General features: G+C 36.3%; 1 protein-coding gene and 1 long non-coding RNA gene across 2 annotated transcripts; one reads left to right on the forward strand and one right to left on the reverse strand.

The window, feature by feature from the left end:
- Positions 1–368: 368 nt before the first annotated feature.
- Positions 369–2357, forward strand: LOC125785588 (uncharacterized). The gene is made up of 2 exons (XR_007427940.1): positions 369–621; positions 1850–2357. It is a non-coding gene; the product is annotated as an uncharacterized LOC125785588 (long non-coding RNA).
- A 439-nt stretch (positions 2358–2796) lies between these two features.
- On the reverse strand, positions 2797–9306 carry LOC103026955 (NACHT, LRR and PYD domains-containing protein 3). The gene is made up of 9 exons (XM_022663907.2): positions 9218–9306; positions 8814–9108; positions 8027–8107; positions 5542–7342; positions 5206–5379; positions 4912–5085; positions 4619–4792; positions 4459–4505; positions 2797–3875 (listed from the first exon to the last, which is right to left on the reverse strand). Exons 2-9 carry the CDS (start codon positions 9082–9084, stop codon positions 3298–3300), a joined length of 3300 nt encoding a protein of 1099 aa, XP_022519628.2. The 5' UTR covers positions 9085–9108; positions 9218–9306; the 3' UTR covers positions 2797–3297.
- Between the last annotated feature and the right edge of the window lie 9272 nt (positions 9307–18578).

The following is an 18578-nucleotide window of genomic DNA, read 5'->3' on the forward strand; positions in this document are numbered from 1 at the left end:
GTTTAAACCCATACGGACGCTTCGCTTCGAGTCAAAACTGTTATTTACCATCTTCAGTGTACTTTTAAGCCGGGTTATACCCCGCACTTCGGGGTTTTCTGAGTTAAATTTGTTATTTAGCAGGATATTTTTTTTTTTTTTATCTTAGAACCGGTTTATATGGAAGCCCATTTCCGCCACCTGAAGAAAAAAAAAACGTCCTCAACTAAGTCATAATTATGAGATAGAAAAGTCATAATTATGAGATAAAAAAGTCATAATTATGAGATAGTAAGTCATATTTATGAGATAAAAAGGCATCTCATAATTATGACTTTCTATCTCATAATTATGACTTTCTATCTCATAATTATGACTTTTTTATCTCATAATTATGACTTACTATCTCATGATTATGACTTAGTATCTCATAATTATGACTTACTATCCCATAATTATGACTTTTCTATCTCATAATTATGACTTAGTTGAGGACGTTTTTTTTCTTCAGGTGGCGGAAATGGGCTTCCATAGGTTTATACCCCGCACTTCGGGGAGTTAAAACTGTGATTTAGGGGATTAATTTTACCTCGGAACCCGTTTATACCCCGCATACTCTTTGCCTCAGGGTTTTATTCTCAGGTAAGAACACTATTTATAATAAAGCAGCAGAAATAAACAATAAATATTCATATTTCATAACTCATATAACGTTATATATGTAATTTTATGTATTATGTATGCTATATTGAAATAAGGTTACTGTCCAGGTGCTTCATTATAAAAAGATGAGAAATGGCTGAAATAACAAAAAGATGCAGAGCTTTCAGACCTCAAATAATGCAAAGAAAACAAGTTCATATTCATAAAGTTTTAAGGGTTTAGAAATTTATATTTGGTGGAATAATCAAATCACAGTTTAATCACAGTTTATATATATATATAATTAAGAACGTGGACACCAATAGGGAAAGGGATATTTAGTTGAATATTGAAAATTATATTGTTTATATACTACATCTTAATACAAATTAAGTTCTGGACAGCAGGGTGCAGTATACTCCTTTTTATGCAGCACTAAAAACACCCTTGTGTATATGAGCATACTTACTTTTATGTTTGTGTTCGTGTGTGTTTTACAGTAAGGGGATATTTTGTAAATAAGTAGTATAAGTAGTATAATTAGTAAAAGTCTTATAAAATATTATTTATTATTTATTATTTACATTATTGTAAAAGTATTACCATATTACGTTTAAAAATGTGTACTTAATAAGCAATGTGCACAACATATGATATATACGCTTATTATTATTATTATTATTATTATTTATTTTTTCTGCAGTAGTACCTTCTTCAAATTAATTGAAAAATTTAAATGTTTTCTCATGTCGGAAGAATATCATTATTGCAAAAATACGTATTTTATATTAATGTTTCTGACAATGTTCAAAGTTTTAAAAAAATTGAACAAACATATTTGAATATAAATAAACGCCCATTGTGACGAGCTTGCATTGATTCTTTTATTTTGCATTTGAATATAAATGATTATAAGTTCCTTTATTCAGAAGGGAAAATGCAAGTAATTGTGATTTATCTGAGAAAATTGTTATTTTTTAATTGATAAATAATATACTGAATTGTAACCCCTGTATCGTATTGGCAGGTTCTTGCCAATACACAGCTCTAGTTTTTAGGGATCATAATTATTGTACCTTTCAGTGTAGAGTACCTTTCAGTGATTTAGTGCATTAACTTTTAATTGACTAACTTTACCACTTTAACATTTTTTCGGGGTGAGGGGGTGGTGTCCCAATTTGCTCTTAACACATTCTTTTTATATTTCTTGCAATTGTTTGTGATACAGAGGCTATTCTGTGGGATCCGACCATCCAATCAAGCCTTAGCTCATATCAGTGCGCCTTGGGAAACCATGACCTGGATGCTGGATCACTGATTGTCCTTGAAGCACTTTTGGTAAGTACTGTCTAATGCATACCAGGAAGACACATCTAGACATCCCTGATGTTTTGGAAATGTTCTGAACCAGTCATCTACAACATCACAGTTTGGTCAAAGTGTTTTAGATTCTTACACAATTTTCCTGTTTTAACATGTAAAATTCGAAATACTGATTGCTTACTTGATGAACATCTGACACATTCACCACTTAGTAGATGATTTATGACACATTTACACCATGAAGTTATTTTTTTTACATTGTTGGTCCAATAAATATGCTTCATAATCCTGTTAAATACATGTATTTATGTGGACTTATGTTGAAAGAAAGGTAGGTTTTGAAGAACAAAGGTTTTTTTGTGATACATGCACTGATCTTTGAGTGTAAACAGCAAAAAAAAAAAAAAGAAACACATGCTTAATGCTAGTAGAATAAAATATGTATCATATGATAGACTGGGTAATTTGATCAGTATGTCACTTCTAAAGCTGAATTTAAATGCATGTATTTATGTGGACTTATGTTGAAAGAAAGGTAAGTAAAGGTAAGTTTTAAAAAGTAAAGTTTTTGTGATACATGCACTGATCTTTGAGTGTGAACAGCAAAAAAAATGTGCATAATGCTAGTAGAATAAAATACTTATCATATGATGGGCTGGGTGATTTGATCAGTATGTCACTTCTAACGCTGAATTTAAATACATATATATATATTTATGTGGACTTGTGTTGAAAGAAAGGTAAGTAAAGGTAAGTTTTAAAAAACAAAGTTTTTGTTACACATGCACTGATCTTTGAGTGTGAACAGCAAAAAAAATGTGCATAATGCTAGTAGAATAAAATACTGATCATATGATGGGCTGGGTGATTTAAGCAGTATGTCACTCTAAAGCTAAATTTAAATACTTGTATTTATGTGGACTTATTAAAAGAAAGGTAAGTAAAGGTAAGTTTTGTTAAACAAAGTTTTGAGGTACATGAACTGATCTTTGAGTGTGAACCACAAAAAAGAAAACACATGCGTAATGCTAAAATAATAAAATACTTATCATATGATGGGGTGGGTGATTTAAGCAGTATGGCACTTCTAAAGCTGAATTTAAACATAAAATACTCCCTTATTTCACAATATCATTCAAAATACAAAGGCAGTATAGTGTACATATAGATTCTTTTGCAGATGCTTGGTATAACAGTTATGATAGGTTGGTACAATTTTCAAACAGGTTGAATTTGATTTTTATCAGTGTAAATATTGTCCAATTTGTCACCAAAGTGCACATGTCTGGACAGACCATAGATGGCTACTTCAGTTCATTAGTTGTTTTATCTGATTGAGATTTTCAGCATTAATCATGAAGATGCTTCTGACTCATCTATCTGACAAATAGACACAGAGGAGACATAAGCACCAGCAACATTAATATTATAAACCCCAAAGCCTGCAAAGAGAGGCTCAGTAAACCTGGAGCGAAAAGTGTGTATTTCTTTCAGCTTGTGATGTTCATGGATGCTGTAGAAGGACAAAGAGCCACCTGGCCAATCCAGGTACACTCCCACTCTCTGGGAAGTTGGAATGCGTATTTCAGTGCTCTTATTGTTGTGACTTGCAGAGTAACCATATTTGGAGCAGTTCAAGCTCCAGGACATTGCATTGCTTCCAAATCCACATGCATCAGGATTTTTCTCTTTTCTTCCAATTCCTTTATATGCTACGGAAATTTCACACCACTCTTCCCACTCTGCCTCCCAGTAACATCGTCCAGTCAGACTCTCCCTGCACAGAACCTGAGCATGAGGGTGGCCTTCAAATCGCTCTGGGTGCTCTGGATGTAGCCGACTTTCCTTTACACGGCATGCTTTTCTGCAGTCCTCAGAAAGGGAGATGTTCTTGTGTACTGTGTTTGGGTCCAGTGTGAGCTCACAGGCATCTGTGGACAGGAAAAGAGGTTCAGAAATAAAATTGCCCTCTACAGAATAAAACACAGTTTATTGAACATTCAGCCCTATATTACACCCTACATAAGATGCAAGGTGATGCTCATTGCTATCTTACAACCTGCAAATAGTCTATTTTCAAACCTTCCATCTGCATTGTTTAAATAGCAAGGTTGCTTCTGAATATATCTACGCCGATAGCATGGTTGTCTGCAAATGAGTTGTTATGTCTATAGATCGCTAAAATAGGGGCCGGAGACATTTTAATAGACATCTTTCATTTGCTTTTACTTAAAATCATCAGTACTCAAGCCTTTCATGAGTTTGTTCACCCACAGTTTCTGTCATCAGTACATAATGTGTGGAAGTTAGAGCATGCAGGCTAGAAAATATCCAATCAAAGGTTTTCCTCATTTGTACACTGAAATGGCTCAAGTGAGATCTTCAGAAGTTCAAATGATCACCTTCCCTTGAAGTGATTTTAGAGTCCCAAAACCTTTAATAGGACTTTCTGATGGACATTTGACATTTGATATATATTTGTTTGAGAATAGATATAGATGCTGAAATACATACATTTTCTTGGACCTGGTTTGGTTCTGAACTTTCCTCCATGGTCCATTCTAAAAAGTAAAGCAAGTCACAAGCAGATACAGTAAATGGGCTGCCTGATAAGTAACAAGAGTTAATTGTATCAGTGAAAGTCACTTAATCTGTTTACACGTTTCTTTCTTACCTGAGCCTTTTTAGGCTGCATTGTGAATCCTCTTGTCTAGCAGAAAGCAGTTCCTTTCCAGATTCTCCTGGGTAATTATATCTCAAATCCAGCTCTTTCAAGTGAGAGGGGTTTGAAATCAGTGCTGAAGCCAGATAGGAAAAGCCTTTGTCTGTGATCATGCACAGGGATAATCTGTATTCAGAATGAATAATGAAGAAAGTCATATATGATTGCTTTCTAAACTACGAATACAGTCATTTATTCACATGTTCTATGGTGGAAATGGACAGTAACCTCAAAATCCAACCTACCTCAGTATTGCTAGTTTACAGTGTGGTTTCTTTAGCCCCTCAGAAAGTAGCTGCACTCCTCTATTCTTCAGCTCATTGTAACTTAGATCCAGCTCCTTCAGAACTGAAGAATCTGAACTCACAGCTGATGCTAAAGTTTCGCAGCACTCCATGGTGAGACTACAGCAGCACAGACTTAAAGACAAAGAGCAAAGAAATGCATCACAACATTTATTCATTAATGAGCATAGCGATTGAAAATCTTGTATTAAAATGTTTCTGCAGTTTTTCTAAGTGAAAAACTGAGACACCAACCTGAGAATCTCCAGTTTACAGTAATGACTCTTTAGTCCATCCAAAAGTGGCATAACTCCTGAATCCTGGAGGTTATTGTTACTCATGTCCAGTTCTCTCAAAGGTGAAGAATCAGAGCTAAGAACTGTTGTCAGCAGTTCACAGCTTTCCACGCCTAAATTACAGTGATCCAACCTTTTAAGACAAAAATAATTAGCTTGTCATTGCATATCACTGCGTATTGCCAATTTAAAAAAATTAAGTGAAGCTTTGGACATCACGCTTGCATTGTTCGATCTAGTAGATTATAGCGATATTCCAAGAGGTTATGTAAATGTAATTACGAACAGAACTTACAAAGCTTGTTTTGTTTGTTTCACCACAGCCAGTAGCCTCCTGAGACCTTCGTCAGATCCTCTGTATTTCTTCAGCTCAAATGTCTCTTGAGTTTCCTCAGACATCAGCAACACAAAGACCAAAGCTGACCATTCTGCCGATGAAAGTGCCTGATTGGAACGATCTCCAGATCTCAAGTAGTTCTGTACTGTTGCCATTAGGGAGTTATCCTTGAGTTCACTCAGACAGTGGAAGAGATTGATGCATCTTTCTGAGGACTTTGATTCGTTGATTTTCTTCTTGATGTAGTCGCTTGTTTTTGCCAGGTTCTCTTCTCTTATCAGCCTCTGTGGTTGTAGGCTCTTCAGAAGCCTCTGATTGGACTGCAGTGAGAGGCCAAGAAGGAACCGAAGAAAGAGATCCAGGTGTCCATTCTCACTTTGCAAAGCCTTATTCACTGCAGTTTTGTGGAGATCACAGAGGCTGTGCCATGCCTTCCATTTAATTTTCTCCCAAAAGGACTGAAGAAATGGGTTCCATTCAGGACTAAATGTAAGGAACACATACAAAGCAGCAAGGAATTCCTGAAAGCTCAAATGCACGAAAGTGAAAACTGTTTCATCCTTTCTGAAGATCTGCGTGCAAACCCCTGAGTACACCAAAGCTTGATCAACATCAATGTCACAATCCTTTAGATCGTTCTCGTAGAATATGAGTTGTCCTTTTTGCAGCTGAAGAAAAGCTAACTGTGCAAGCTTCAGAATGTCCACTGGGGCTTCTTTGTTTTTTCCCTGCGTTGGTGGTTTATTTGTACTTCTTTGGTCCATCATTTCTTTGTATTTCTCTGTCATCTGTGTTGTCTGGAATAGCAGGAAACGCGTGTACATTTCTGTCAGAGTTGTCGGTGCATGCTCCATCTCTTTACTATCCCTCAGTATTTGAAGAAGAACAGATGCTGCAATCCAGCAGAAGACTGGTATGTGGCATAGAATGTGAAGGCTTCTGGATGACTTAATGTGCGAGTAGATTTTGCTGGCCTTATCCTGATCACTGATCCTTTTCCTGAAATAAGCTTCTTTCTGCTGCTCTGTAAAGCCACGTATTTCTGTCATATGGTCAAAGTACCGGCGAGGGATCTGGTTTGCTGCTGCTGGTCGAGAGGTTATCCAGATCAGAGCTGAAGGAAGCAGCTCTCCTTTGATGAGATTGGTTATCAACTTATTAATGGTAGTCCTCTCTGAGAGACTGGACATTTTTTTCTCATTGAAATTGAGTGGAATTCTGCTTTCATCTAGACCATCAAATATGAAAGCCACTCTGCATTTATTGCTAAACATTTCAGACTCCTTAAAGCCTTCTTTAAGTTCACGGTGAAAGTAAAGAATAAGTTCCCTCAAGGTGTATTGGTCATCTTTAAGTAGGTTCAGTTCTCGAAAGGGAAGAAACAAAATAAAATCAATGTCTTGGTTGGATTTTTCCTCAGCCCAGTCAAGGATGAACTTGTGTACAGAGACAGTTTTCCCAACTCCTGCAATTCCAATAGTCAGAACCTTTGTGGCATTTTTATCTTCACCAGATTGGACTTTGAAAATTTCACTGAACTGAATTGGAGTTTCATCGATTCTGGGATAAAAGGCTTCCACTTGTCTGACTTCATGCTCATTGTACACCCCTCCTGTACATCCCTTAATCACATAAAGTTCTGTGAAGACGTCATTCAAGAGGACATGATCACCTTCCAGCGTTGTCCCTTCATACAACTTTGCAAATTTGAGCTTAAAACTAGTTTTCAGGCTTTCTTGCATGGCATGATCCACTTCATCTGTTGTGAGATAAGATTGAAAGTATGTTTTTTTGTTGAGTAAAACACCAAGGAGAAGATTAAACAGATACTACTAATGTGCAGTATTGTTCTCGATAACTTGTCATCATAAATACTGGTAACAGATACACTGTAATAGTTGTGGGACTACTACTACAGTACATTAAGCAAAAACACAGATTTTTACTTGAGTATAAATGTTTGTGGCTTGTGGAATAAGCAGATTGTAAATCTAAAACACTAAATCCTAAATTAAGGGCGGCACGGTGGCGCAGTGGGTAGCACTTCCGCCTCACAGCAAGACGGCCTGGGTTCGATTCCCGGCTGGGGCGACCCGGGTCTTTCTGTGTGGAGTTTGCACGTTCTCCCTGTGTCTGCGTGGGTTTCCTCCGGGTGCTCCGGTTTCCTCCCACAGTCCAAAAACGGCACGTTCAGGCTAATCTGATGTTGGATACAAATTGCCCCTAGGTGTGAGTGTGTGAATGAATGTGTCTGTGTGTCTGTCTGTGTCTGTCTGCCCTGCGATGGATTGGCGGCCTGTCCAGGGTGTATCCTGCCTTCCGCCCGATGCCGGCTGGGATAGGCTCCAGCACCCCCCCGCGACCCTTAATGGATGAAGCGGTTGATAATGACTTGACTTGACTTGACTAAATCCTAAATTATTCAAATAAATGCTTATCGTACCTTTACTGAGAGAATTAGCATTTGCAGAACCTCCATCTGATAGCTGAGCTGTGGTGCTGCTAAAACTGAAATATCCTTTAGCTGAAATAAAGGGAAACAACCAACCAATGCATGAACAATTAGCAAAAAAGAGTCTTTGCATTGCTATTGTTGTTACTTACAGTATGTCATAGGTGAAAGTGAGTTAATTTAATTAAATCTTTCTTATTGATTTGGATCAGAGTTTTTAATAATTTACAAAAATGTTTGTATTATTAAGTATTATTAAGAAAAACATGTTTTTGTAAATATACCATTGATATTATATGTGCTTAAGGTTGAGGAACAGTATGTTCATTACAAAGAGCCAGTTGGACCTGTTTAACTGAAAGTAGTGAAGCTACTTATTGTCAATAAAGTACTTAAAAGATTTTTGATAGTGCTTTTAAATTACTTAAAGATTTGGTGCAAATCTAGTTAATGCACTTTACTTTAAAGTGGATATTGTTTGGTATTGTTTTATATATTATATAAGGATAAAGACTCATTATTGGCAATTGATCCCCAAAACTAAGAAACCTGTTGGAATGCAGCATGAGGATTAACTAAACTAGCTGGATGGCCATTGATAATGCATAAAGATATCAGAACTTCTCACAAATGGCAAGATCGGACATATAAACACATCAACATCAATGTCTAGAAATATGCATGGTACAAGCAAATCAGAATTTTAGTATATAGGAGTCTATAACATTAAGACATGGTGCAACAGATATGGAGTTATATGTAGTGAGCAAAATCCTACCGTCTAGCTTAGTCCTCAGGTCCAAAGCCAGTTGGTTCTGGTTTATCTTTGACAGGATTTTTAGTGTTAGGTCCACAGCTCCATGTTTCTGATACTTCAACACCATCTTATCCACTGTTTCCCATCTGCTAGCATTTTCCAGTTGGCTCTTAGGAATGTGAAGGAAACCGTTGAGCACATTTTCTTTGGTCAGGTACCAATAAAACTTGTGCAGGTCTTCCTCAAGGAGATCGTCCAAAGTCTCCAGAAGCAGCTCTGGAACAGCCTCCATTATGTTTTATTTTACTAGAAATCACTGGGAATAAAGAAGAGTAGCTATGAAGTACAATCTCTAGTTTTGAGTTGTGCTTACCTGAAAGCCTGATATTTCTTATGGTTCTGATATGTTTAGGAAGTAGTATTACCTTTCCTAAAGTCTTCAGTGAGAAAGAGGTAGATCCATCTTCATCCCTAACCGAGCTGAATCAGTTTGTGGCTAAATATAAACACAGCAGCGAATTCTTGCTTATACTGACGTAACCAGACATGCCGGAACTTGCCGAACAAAATGTATCTGTATCTGATTAAGCAAACGTGGCCTGCCTCTCCGTGCACTTTATAACGCTTGTAAATGCAGAGTGTTTACTCAGCGCTGGCTGGTATTGGCTGGTTTATTTGCTTTGGCAGCAATCTAAAGTTTAATAACTATTCCTGCAATATAAATAGAAAAAAATAACTAACATGCTGATGCCTGTCCATTTGCCTGCTGATATCTACAATCAGCTCAAAGCTCGGACTCTACAAGGAAATAGATTGGAAAGTTGGAAATACAAAACTACAAAGACCTTAAAACTATTTAAAGTTTAATCTGAAAAGGCAATTGATTATTCAGGAAATTTCCTTTTTATTCAATAAACAAACTACTCGATAACTAAGATATGGTGTAACATTGGACTTTTTATGTGTATCCCAGTGAGCACACAAGTTTCTAATATGTCCATGGAAGTTGCTGCTCCGTATCATGGATTTACTGTTTTAAATGTGTTTTTTATGCACATGATCATGATTAATAGTAACAGTATTTTATAAACAGAGAAGCAGAAAAAGTTGTTCATTGCTTTTGTAAAATGAGCTAATCATGCCTGCTAAAATACTGTGTATGCTAAATGTATAACATAACACTAGCCCCAGAAATTGTTGTATTCAACTGATACTATAAATAATGTATAATTCAGTACTGTGACTTATTTAGCAAACACATACATAGTAAATTAATGTAAATTGTTCAGCAAACACTAAAACCAATCAGTACACACAACTACAATGTAGTAGGGCCTAAGTTTTAGAAATTGATCAGCTAATATTGTAAATTATTACACATTAATTGATTTACTGGTGTTTTACTCCATTTCATCAAAAAGTAGATAGGTATGTTTAAACATTGCTTTTTTTACATCTTGCATGCACACTCTACTTATCCCCCCGTTGCTCCTTCCTCTCCTTTCTAATTGTTTGGTTGTTGTTGTGCCATCATGTGGCTCAGCAGCACAGAGAGCTAATTCTTATACTGCAGTAAGTGACAGCCTGGAAGAGAGGGATGGAGAGATTTTACAGTTGTGAAGGAAAATGAAATGAAAGTAAATAAAATGGAATGTAAGAAAATACAGTCATCACTGTTCTCCAATATATCCAACAAGTCTCCAATTTATTCATTAAACTGTTAACTGTCCAGCCTGTTGGATTGCCCGTGGTAACAGTAGTGACAAAAGTAATAACAATGTTTTATTTGGCCTAAGCCTGGGTCCTGGGTGTAATATGCCCATCAAAATGATTTAGCGGTCTTGAGAATGTATATAGATTTGGAATATTGATGATGAATTACCTTCATTATTCATGACACAATACTCTCGCTTCAATTATTTTTTATTTTAAATTCACTTTATTAATCATGACTCAATACTCTCCCTTACATTAAAGTACAGCTGCTTTTATTTTTTTTTGTATTGGTATATTGGTGCTGTATTGCTGTATTTACTTGGTATGGTATTTGTTTTGAGTTGTGTTTTCACACTTTCAAAACATTAGTTATGAACAAGCAAAAGAAGTCACTAGATTCTCTTTGGAGCTTGCACACTCTCTCCATGTCCACATGGGTTTCCACCCACAGTCTAAAGACGCAACATTTAGGTGAATTGGAGGTGTCCGAAATTGTCCCTAGGATTGACTGTGCGTCTGACTGCCCTGCGATGGCTTGGAGGCTTGTTCAGGGTGTATCTTCCCTCTGGCCTGATGACGACTGAGATTGGCTCCCTTTTATTATTAATCAGATATTTGACAAGTTAAATATTATTTTAAGGATAAATTCTCTATATGCTGCATGTCAAACTTCTAAATTATAAATGATCAAATCAATTGTTTGGTTGTTAAAACAACACACAGTATTTGTTGGTTTTGTGTTTGTAGTGTTGTCTATTGTTTTCCTTCAAGATTTTCTCGATGCTGCAGAATAATTGTTCAATTTGAAACTCATTACTTCTGTATTCTTTCATTCTTTCCTTCCTGCTTTCTCTTGAATGATTGTTCATGGTCCAGCGTATGTTGTCGATCACATGAACCCGGTTTTCACATTTCTGAGCCAGATCTTTCAAGGATATTCTTCCACGCTTTTTCGTCACACCAGATATGTTTATGTATTTATCGATTGTCATGTTTTGTTCAAGTTTATCTCCATGGGTGAAAAGCACTATCAAATGATGAAATATATCTTCACTGAAGTATCCTACTAACTTCCCCACTGCTTTCTGGCTTTCCTTGGTGTATTTGTCTACCTGCAGCACTATAATAAAGACATGAGGGCCGGGTGCGCACTCTACCAGACAGGACATTATCTCTTTCTGAAGTTCTTTCTCTGACCTGTTAATGTCACAAAGTCCTGGAGTGTCAACTACAATGATTCTTTTTTCTTTGAGATTTTTTTCTTCTTTTTGACAACTTTGGGTTCCACTTTCTGGAGAACAGAACACTTGAAATAACTCCTTTCCAAGAATTAAGTTGCCAACAGAACTTTTGCCAACTCCTTGTTTTCCCAGGATGACAATCCTCAGCTCATCTCCTTCTGAAAAACAATTAAACATATATTCAATCATTTTTATCTGTATTCTCACAAAAATGGTTCAGATGCAAAGTAATAGCAATGACTTTTACATTACATGTTTCTATTGCACACTTATTCCTGTTATTTTTTTTGTTTGTTTTTCATATTTCAGTATGTATTTCTATTTTATTTTACAGTGCACATTTTAATACTTTTTATTTTAATTATCTTTTTGACCCCTATGGCTTTTACCTTGGACCTTTTCTATCTGTGTTGTTTCATGCAATTGGTCACGTATTAAAAAAGCAACACATTGTGCCCTTATCTGAAGAAAAAAATCTGAAAAATGTTACAAAGTCATTTCTAAAGCTTTGGGACTTCAGAGAACCACAGTGATTCACTATTTTTCACTAATGGAGAAAATATGAAACACTGGTGAACCTTCCAAGGAGTGACCGGCCGACCAAAATTACTCCAAAAGGGCATAAAGAACTCATCCAGGAGATCCCAAAAGAACCCAGAACAACATTTAAAGAACTGCAGGTCTCACTCGCCTCAGTTAAGGTCAGTGTTAATGAATCAATAATAAGAAAGAGACTGGGTGAAAATAGTCTCCATGGGAGAGTTCCAAGATAAAAAACACTGCTGACCAAAAACAACACAACCACCCGTCTTACATTTACCAACAAACATCCTGATGACCTCCAGGACTATAAATGATGATCTTGATGATCCCCTTGGTAGCTTTTTGGAATGTGTGTGTCTCGTTACATTTAGTGTAAACCTAACACATCATTTGTGGTGGTAGTGGTGGTACCATGGTGGTAGTAGTGTGATGGTAGTGTGCTGGAAAATCCTCCAATGTGTCTAAATTAAAACAATTCTGTAAAGAAGAGTGGAACTAAATTAATTTGCATTTATTATGTTTCTGCTCTATCTACAATGTCTTGCCATAAAGCACACTGTGAAACATTGTCTTGAAACTATTTATATTAATCATAGTTGTATTATTTACTGTCAGGTTGCTTATTCTGCTCACTGGATTGATATAACTGTCAGCCATAAATCAATGACATTTCATCTGAAGATTCTTAAGCAGTTGGCTATATTTATTTCTTTTATGTAAGTGAAATTCAGCTGAAGTCTTCAGTACCTTCAGTGAGACCTGTTGGATGTGCTTTGTCTTCTGTCTGATCTGTTGGGGTGGTAGTAGTGCAGGTGTTTGGTGCTTGAGGTGAAGCAATGATCTTTTTCTGCTGCGGTGAACTGTGTTGCTGCTTGGATCTAGACTGGAGTATATTAGGTGCACAGATGCTACCTGACCTTAGTTTATTATCAGATTTTTTATTATCAGATTTTTCCAGAATGCAAATGTTTTCTGCTCCTTCTTCTGATGACAATACTGGATGAAAGGAAACAGCTGAGAGAATAGCAAACAATAAAAAAAAAAATTAGGAACACTTTTATTCAAATAATAATAGTTATTTGATGACATTTTAAGTAAAGGTGAAAGTAAAAGTTAAAAAGTAACTTCTGTAAAGCTTACTTAATGTTAAATGAACTAAAATTAAATGAAAATAACACAATAAAACATGTTGACACTTGACAATACAGCTACAAAAATTATATCACAATATATTATTGATTTTGGTCAACACAATGTAATTCTAACATTGATAGTAACAGTAAGAAAGCCATTGCCTCTTTTTTACGTCATCACACACTGGCACTGCCAGGCTACGGAAGCCTATAGTTTTCCGCCCTTTGTGCTCAGCTTGATATTTGACCATATTTTGATCAAACAAAATAAAATAGTCTAAAATACAAAATCTGTATGTTCTTTAATGTTCTTACTATACATATTTCCTTTAGTTTGAGCTGGCCTGAAGACTTCTATTATGAAGCCTAGACTAGTGTATCAGCCACAATGACTAGTTGCTAACAGACATTGCTAACTGTTTCTAAACTTGATTAATTGCTGGTTCTTGATAATGTTGAAAAGGAATTTCTGCTGTTTGATATATTAAGTGTAAGGAGCTTTTGTGTTTAGGTCACTAAAAAGCGAAAGTGGTCTGGTAAATGACCAAATGGCCAGGGGTTATATCTTAAGTCTTAGATTTTGGTAATTAATGTTTCTCCCTTTAGATAAGGCTGCAGATCCAGGGGTTATATGGACATAGGGAATTGTGAGCACTGAGATACTGGTGCTGTTGTTCTCCCACTGCATGCACTTGCTCTCTCCCTTAGGTTTTTCCTTTCCTTTTTGCCGACAAGGGCTTATGTGTTGTTTGTCTTATGTTTTGTATGATAGCCTGTTCTGCTACCACATTTCTGTGAAGCTGCTTAGTGACAACTTCAGTTGTAAAACTGCTATATAAATAATTTTAACTGAATTACTTCCCCTCTGCTTCTGAATTGCTTCTGCTTCTACCATGGTGCTCACAGCTCTACTGTGGGGTTTTGCTTAACAAACCTCTCTCTCACATTCTCTGTTTTGCTTTACATCCACAAGAGATACCATTGATCCAGATTCCGTACCAGCTTCATTGTCTTGGCCCTCTTTGCGCCTCATTTTAGAATAAACTACTAAGCCATTAATTGAGTCTCTTTTGTTCTGAGATTTAAAGCCACTAAAATCTAAATCAATTTGTCCTGCAGCCTATATCGATACTTTAGTATTCAGACACCTACCTCTTACCTACCCCTAACTCTGCCCATATTCCTAAATTGACATCAATCTCTTATCTACTGCTTCTGTAATTGCTTCTCTATACAACCTACCACTCCTCACTGAATCAGGATCTGCCATTACTCATTGGTTTTATTTCCACCTCAGATATATCCCAGCCTTTAACTTAAACCAGCACAAACATATTACAGACTTTTCTGACCAAGGTCTTCCTAACTACACAATACATTAAATCTTAATCCCAAACCTCTTTATCATCTCCCCCTTGTAAGATCCATCTGAAGCACTGAGAAGAACTGCTTTCTTTACACCCAGGTATAGAACTATTGAGATTTAATCTGTAAGGCTATTTTTATAGTACAACAAATTTCTTCAAATCAAATACAAATGAAGTAATCAGTACCTCCAGTGGGCTTTGGTGCAAGTGCCCTGTCTTCTGCTTCCTCTGTGGTGGTGGTAGTGGTGCAGGTGTTTAATGCCTGAGGTTGAGCAGATGTCTTTAAAGGATGGGGTGAACGTCTGTGAGATTTATGGGATATGGACTGGACTGGTTGAACTGTGTCGGCCTTGCAGATGCTACTTGAATTCGGTTCAGTATCAGATTTTCTCAAAGAGATCATTTTTTCTACTCTCTCTCCCGCTGACAAATCTGGACTAGGGAAGCCTACTAAACAAAGAGAATGGCAAACATTAAAACGATGTCTTTATAAATAATGGAGATAAAAGTCTGGTAAGTATAACAAGTTAAAATCTTCAGGAATAATTTAATTTATTTATTTTAGATGCTAAGTATTACCTGTAAATATAATTTCAGTAGAGTAACACAGATGATGATGTGTGTAATACCTTCAGTTAGACCTGTCTCACATTCAGAGTCTTCGGTCTGAACTCTGGTGTTTGGAGAGGGTGAGGTCTGTTCTGTAGAGGAGGAAAAAGACAAAGTTTAAAAGGCAGCAACAAAGATCTTTAAAATCACTAAACATTAAATAAATTCATTGCAACATGTGGCAGCCTGTAGGTATAGAGAATCAGAAACTGATCTTTCTGTAAGTAAAACACGGATGCATTCTCTGGTACCTCCAGGAAGACCCAGTGGCAAAGCTGTGTCTTTTGTCTGATATTTCGTCTCTGTGTTTGATGCATGAGGTTGAGCAGATGACTGGACGTGTTGAACTGGGTCAGCCTTGCAAATGCTACTTAAATAGGGTTCAGTTTCAGTTTTTTTTAGAGAGATCATGTTTTCTGCTGTCTCTCCTACTGCTGCTGCTGGATAAGAAGAACCTAACAAGCAGAGAAGATGGAAAGAATTAGAATAAGCTTTTTTTATAGAACACTTAAAGAACTATTTGTAAAAATGATGTGGAATTAATGCAGTTAAATGTGAAATGTAAATGGTATGGTTAAGGGCCATGATAAAATCTGGAGGCTGTAACTGTAAGTTCACAACTTTAGGAATAATTCAATTTAAATAATAATATTTATGGGTGTACTTTAGATACTATTACCTATATATGTAATAGTATGTGTAAGTATAAATTCAGTAGTGTAATACAGATTATGATGTTTGTACTTCCTTCAGTTAGACCTGTCTCACATTCAGAGTCTTCTGTCTGAACTGTGGTGTTTGGAGAGGGTGAGGAGGTCTGTTCTGTAGAAGAGGAAAAATACAAAGTTTAAAAGGCAGCAACAAAGATCTGTAAGAATTCTTTAACATTACATTAATTGCAATTCATTGGCAAGGAGGGTCATAAAAGCAGAGTTAGAAGGATCCACAGAAATGGTTACTTAAACAGATTAAACATATGGATGTGTGCATTGACACACGATGATGAACATTACATACATTATATGCAAGCATGTCTTACTGTTGTACATTTTTAGTCATTGTAAAACAGCAAGCACAATGCTCAAACTAGACCATAAGTTAGCATAGATTTGTTTTTAGGTAGGGTTGACTATAAAGTAGTATAAATTGTAAAAACACAAGAAATATTGAAGCTACTGTTTCTGGAAATCAATAAATAAACATTAAAACATGCATCTGAACATGGCAGTGAACAATGAAAGTGAGCCTGGTTACTGTGAAAAAAGGCAATAATCTTGTATTTAAAGAAATTGTATGAATCTACTGAAACAACAGATTGCGACTGACATTTGAGGGTATGTATTTGTTTAACCTTTACTTGTAAATCTATTGAACACTTTCTGTGTTTTGTGTTGTGAATTATTGGGTAGGTGTGACCAAAGCAATAATGAATGTTACTGTGCAAAGCTCAGGTGTAAAATACCTCCAGTGTCAACTGTATCACTTGCAGTATCTTCCATCTGATTGATTGCAGTGGTGGCAGTGGAGGTCCGCACTAGTGCTGGAGAGGAGAATATTAGACTTGTAGTGCACAATAGTTTCAGAACTTTATGATAATATATAGACATGCATAATTAAAATTAGTAGAATTATTCCTATAGTCATGTAAATATAGAGTACTACACGTTTTGAAGTAGAAATCAAGGAACTAAAGCAAAACTGGTTAGCCTAATGTGTCTTTCCTGCCTATAAAATTTGCTTTAGACTGTGTTTTGTGTGACATGGTTGTAAGTAGCCTGGGCTACAGGATTTGATTTCCCTTGATGACTTTATGTGTGTAATGTGGGTGGAAAGGTTCCACGGTCTGAGTAGCACTTACCCATTAAGCATCTCAAAACTAGCGGAAAGAGAGGTTCTTCTAAACCTGGGGAGCTATAACGTTGATATCCATTTAGCAAAGTATCTAGAACAATCAATAATTAAAATATTATTAGTAAAATTAACATTAGACATACAGTCTTCTGTGTGTGAGTGTAAGTAAATTTGTAAAAAATAAATGTTTTGTGCCTGTTTAGTAATGACTTTTTTTGATATTTTTACCTTCCTTTTAAATAAATGCAGTTGACCTTGCTCTTAACAACCAATATGAATGGCAACCATCACATTTCCAGACACTTTTTCTTTTAAGATTCCTAGCACACTGTTATTTTTCCTACACTAAAACAGTGATGGACAGACTTTAGGTTTCTACTTCATTTGTTCATAGTCATTAAAGGTTATGTGGTTTAAAAGTAAATCTAAAATAAAAATCTTAAAAGAATACCTATTTTAAAAGCAGAAGGTACTGTTAGCTGAACACTGCTCCAATAATATTTTATTTATTTAGTTTTTGGCATTCCACAGGGTTCTACATTCGGCTCTTTTTCCCCTTGTACACACTTCCAGTAAATGTTAGTGTATTCATTGGCACATATTTAAAAGTCATTTGCTTTTCCATGTGCTGAAATGTCTGCTGCTAATGGCATCACTGAAGTGCCATGTTGTGTTATCAAGTTTAATGACTTACGCAGGCCTACTATACCTTATTTGTACCACTAGGTGTCCTCCTAAGAGAATGAAGGAGAGCTGCTTCCAAGTGTTCAGACATGTAGGGCTCGGTTTTACTATTCTATGGGCGAGCAGTGCTCTGTGCAGCTTGATTTAGGGTGTGTCAGTGTATCTTTGAAATCCTACAGACAGATAGTACACCTTGCACAGTACTAATGTACTAATTCTCTTAATTAATCATGGGTGTGGTTCATTTTGGATGCAACTCAGTGTGTCATTTGCTCGTCATTCTCCTTAAGAGCCAGGTGCGTGCTGACTTTGGCAGATTGCTAATTTAATGGTGCAGCTACGTCCTGTGACTGAGACACTGGGTCCCAATGTTTCTCAAACAGAATTGATAGTCTGTGCTGCTCTTGCTTCCCACTGAACTGTTTGCTTTTAGGTCTATACATGACCCTCAGTGAGCACTAGCGTTACTACCACCAATAAAATGATCCCACCGCCCCATGCTTTACATTTGGAGAAGTTTTGTTTTTCGGAAAATTTAAATTTGATTTTTTTTTCTTCTAAAAAATCCTTAGGTGAGGACAGGTGAGCTTAAAGTACTTATACCAATTTGAAATGTGCATCTCGTGGAGTTTCCTAGTGATA

This window comes from Astyanax mexicanus, chromosome 21, assembly GCF_023375975.1.
Source record: "Astyanax mexicanus isolate ESR-SI-001 chromosome 21, AstMex3_surface, whole genome shotgun sequence".
NCBI classification, from domain to species: Eukaryota; Metazoa; Chordata; class Actinopteri; order Characiformes; family Acestrorhamphidae; genus Astyanax; species Astyanax mexicanus.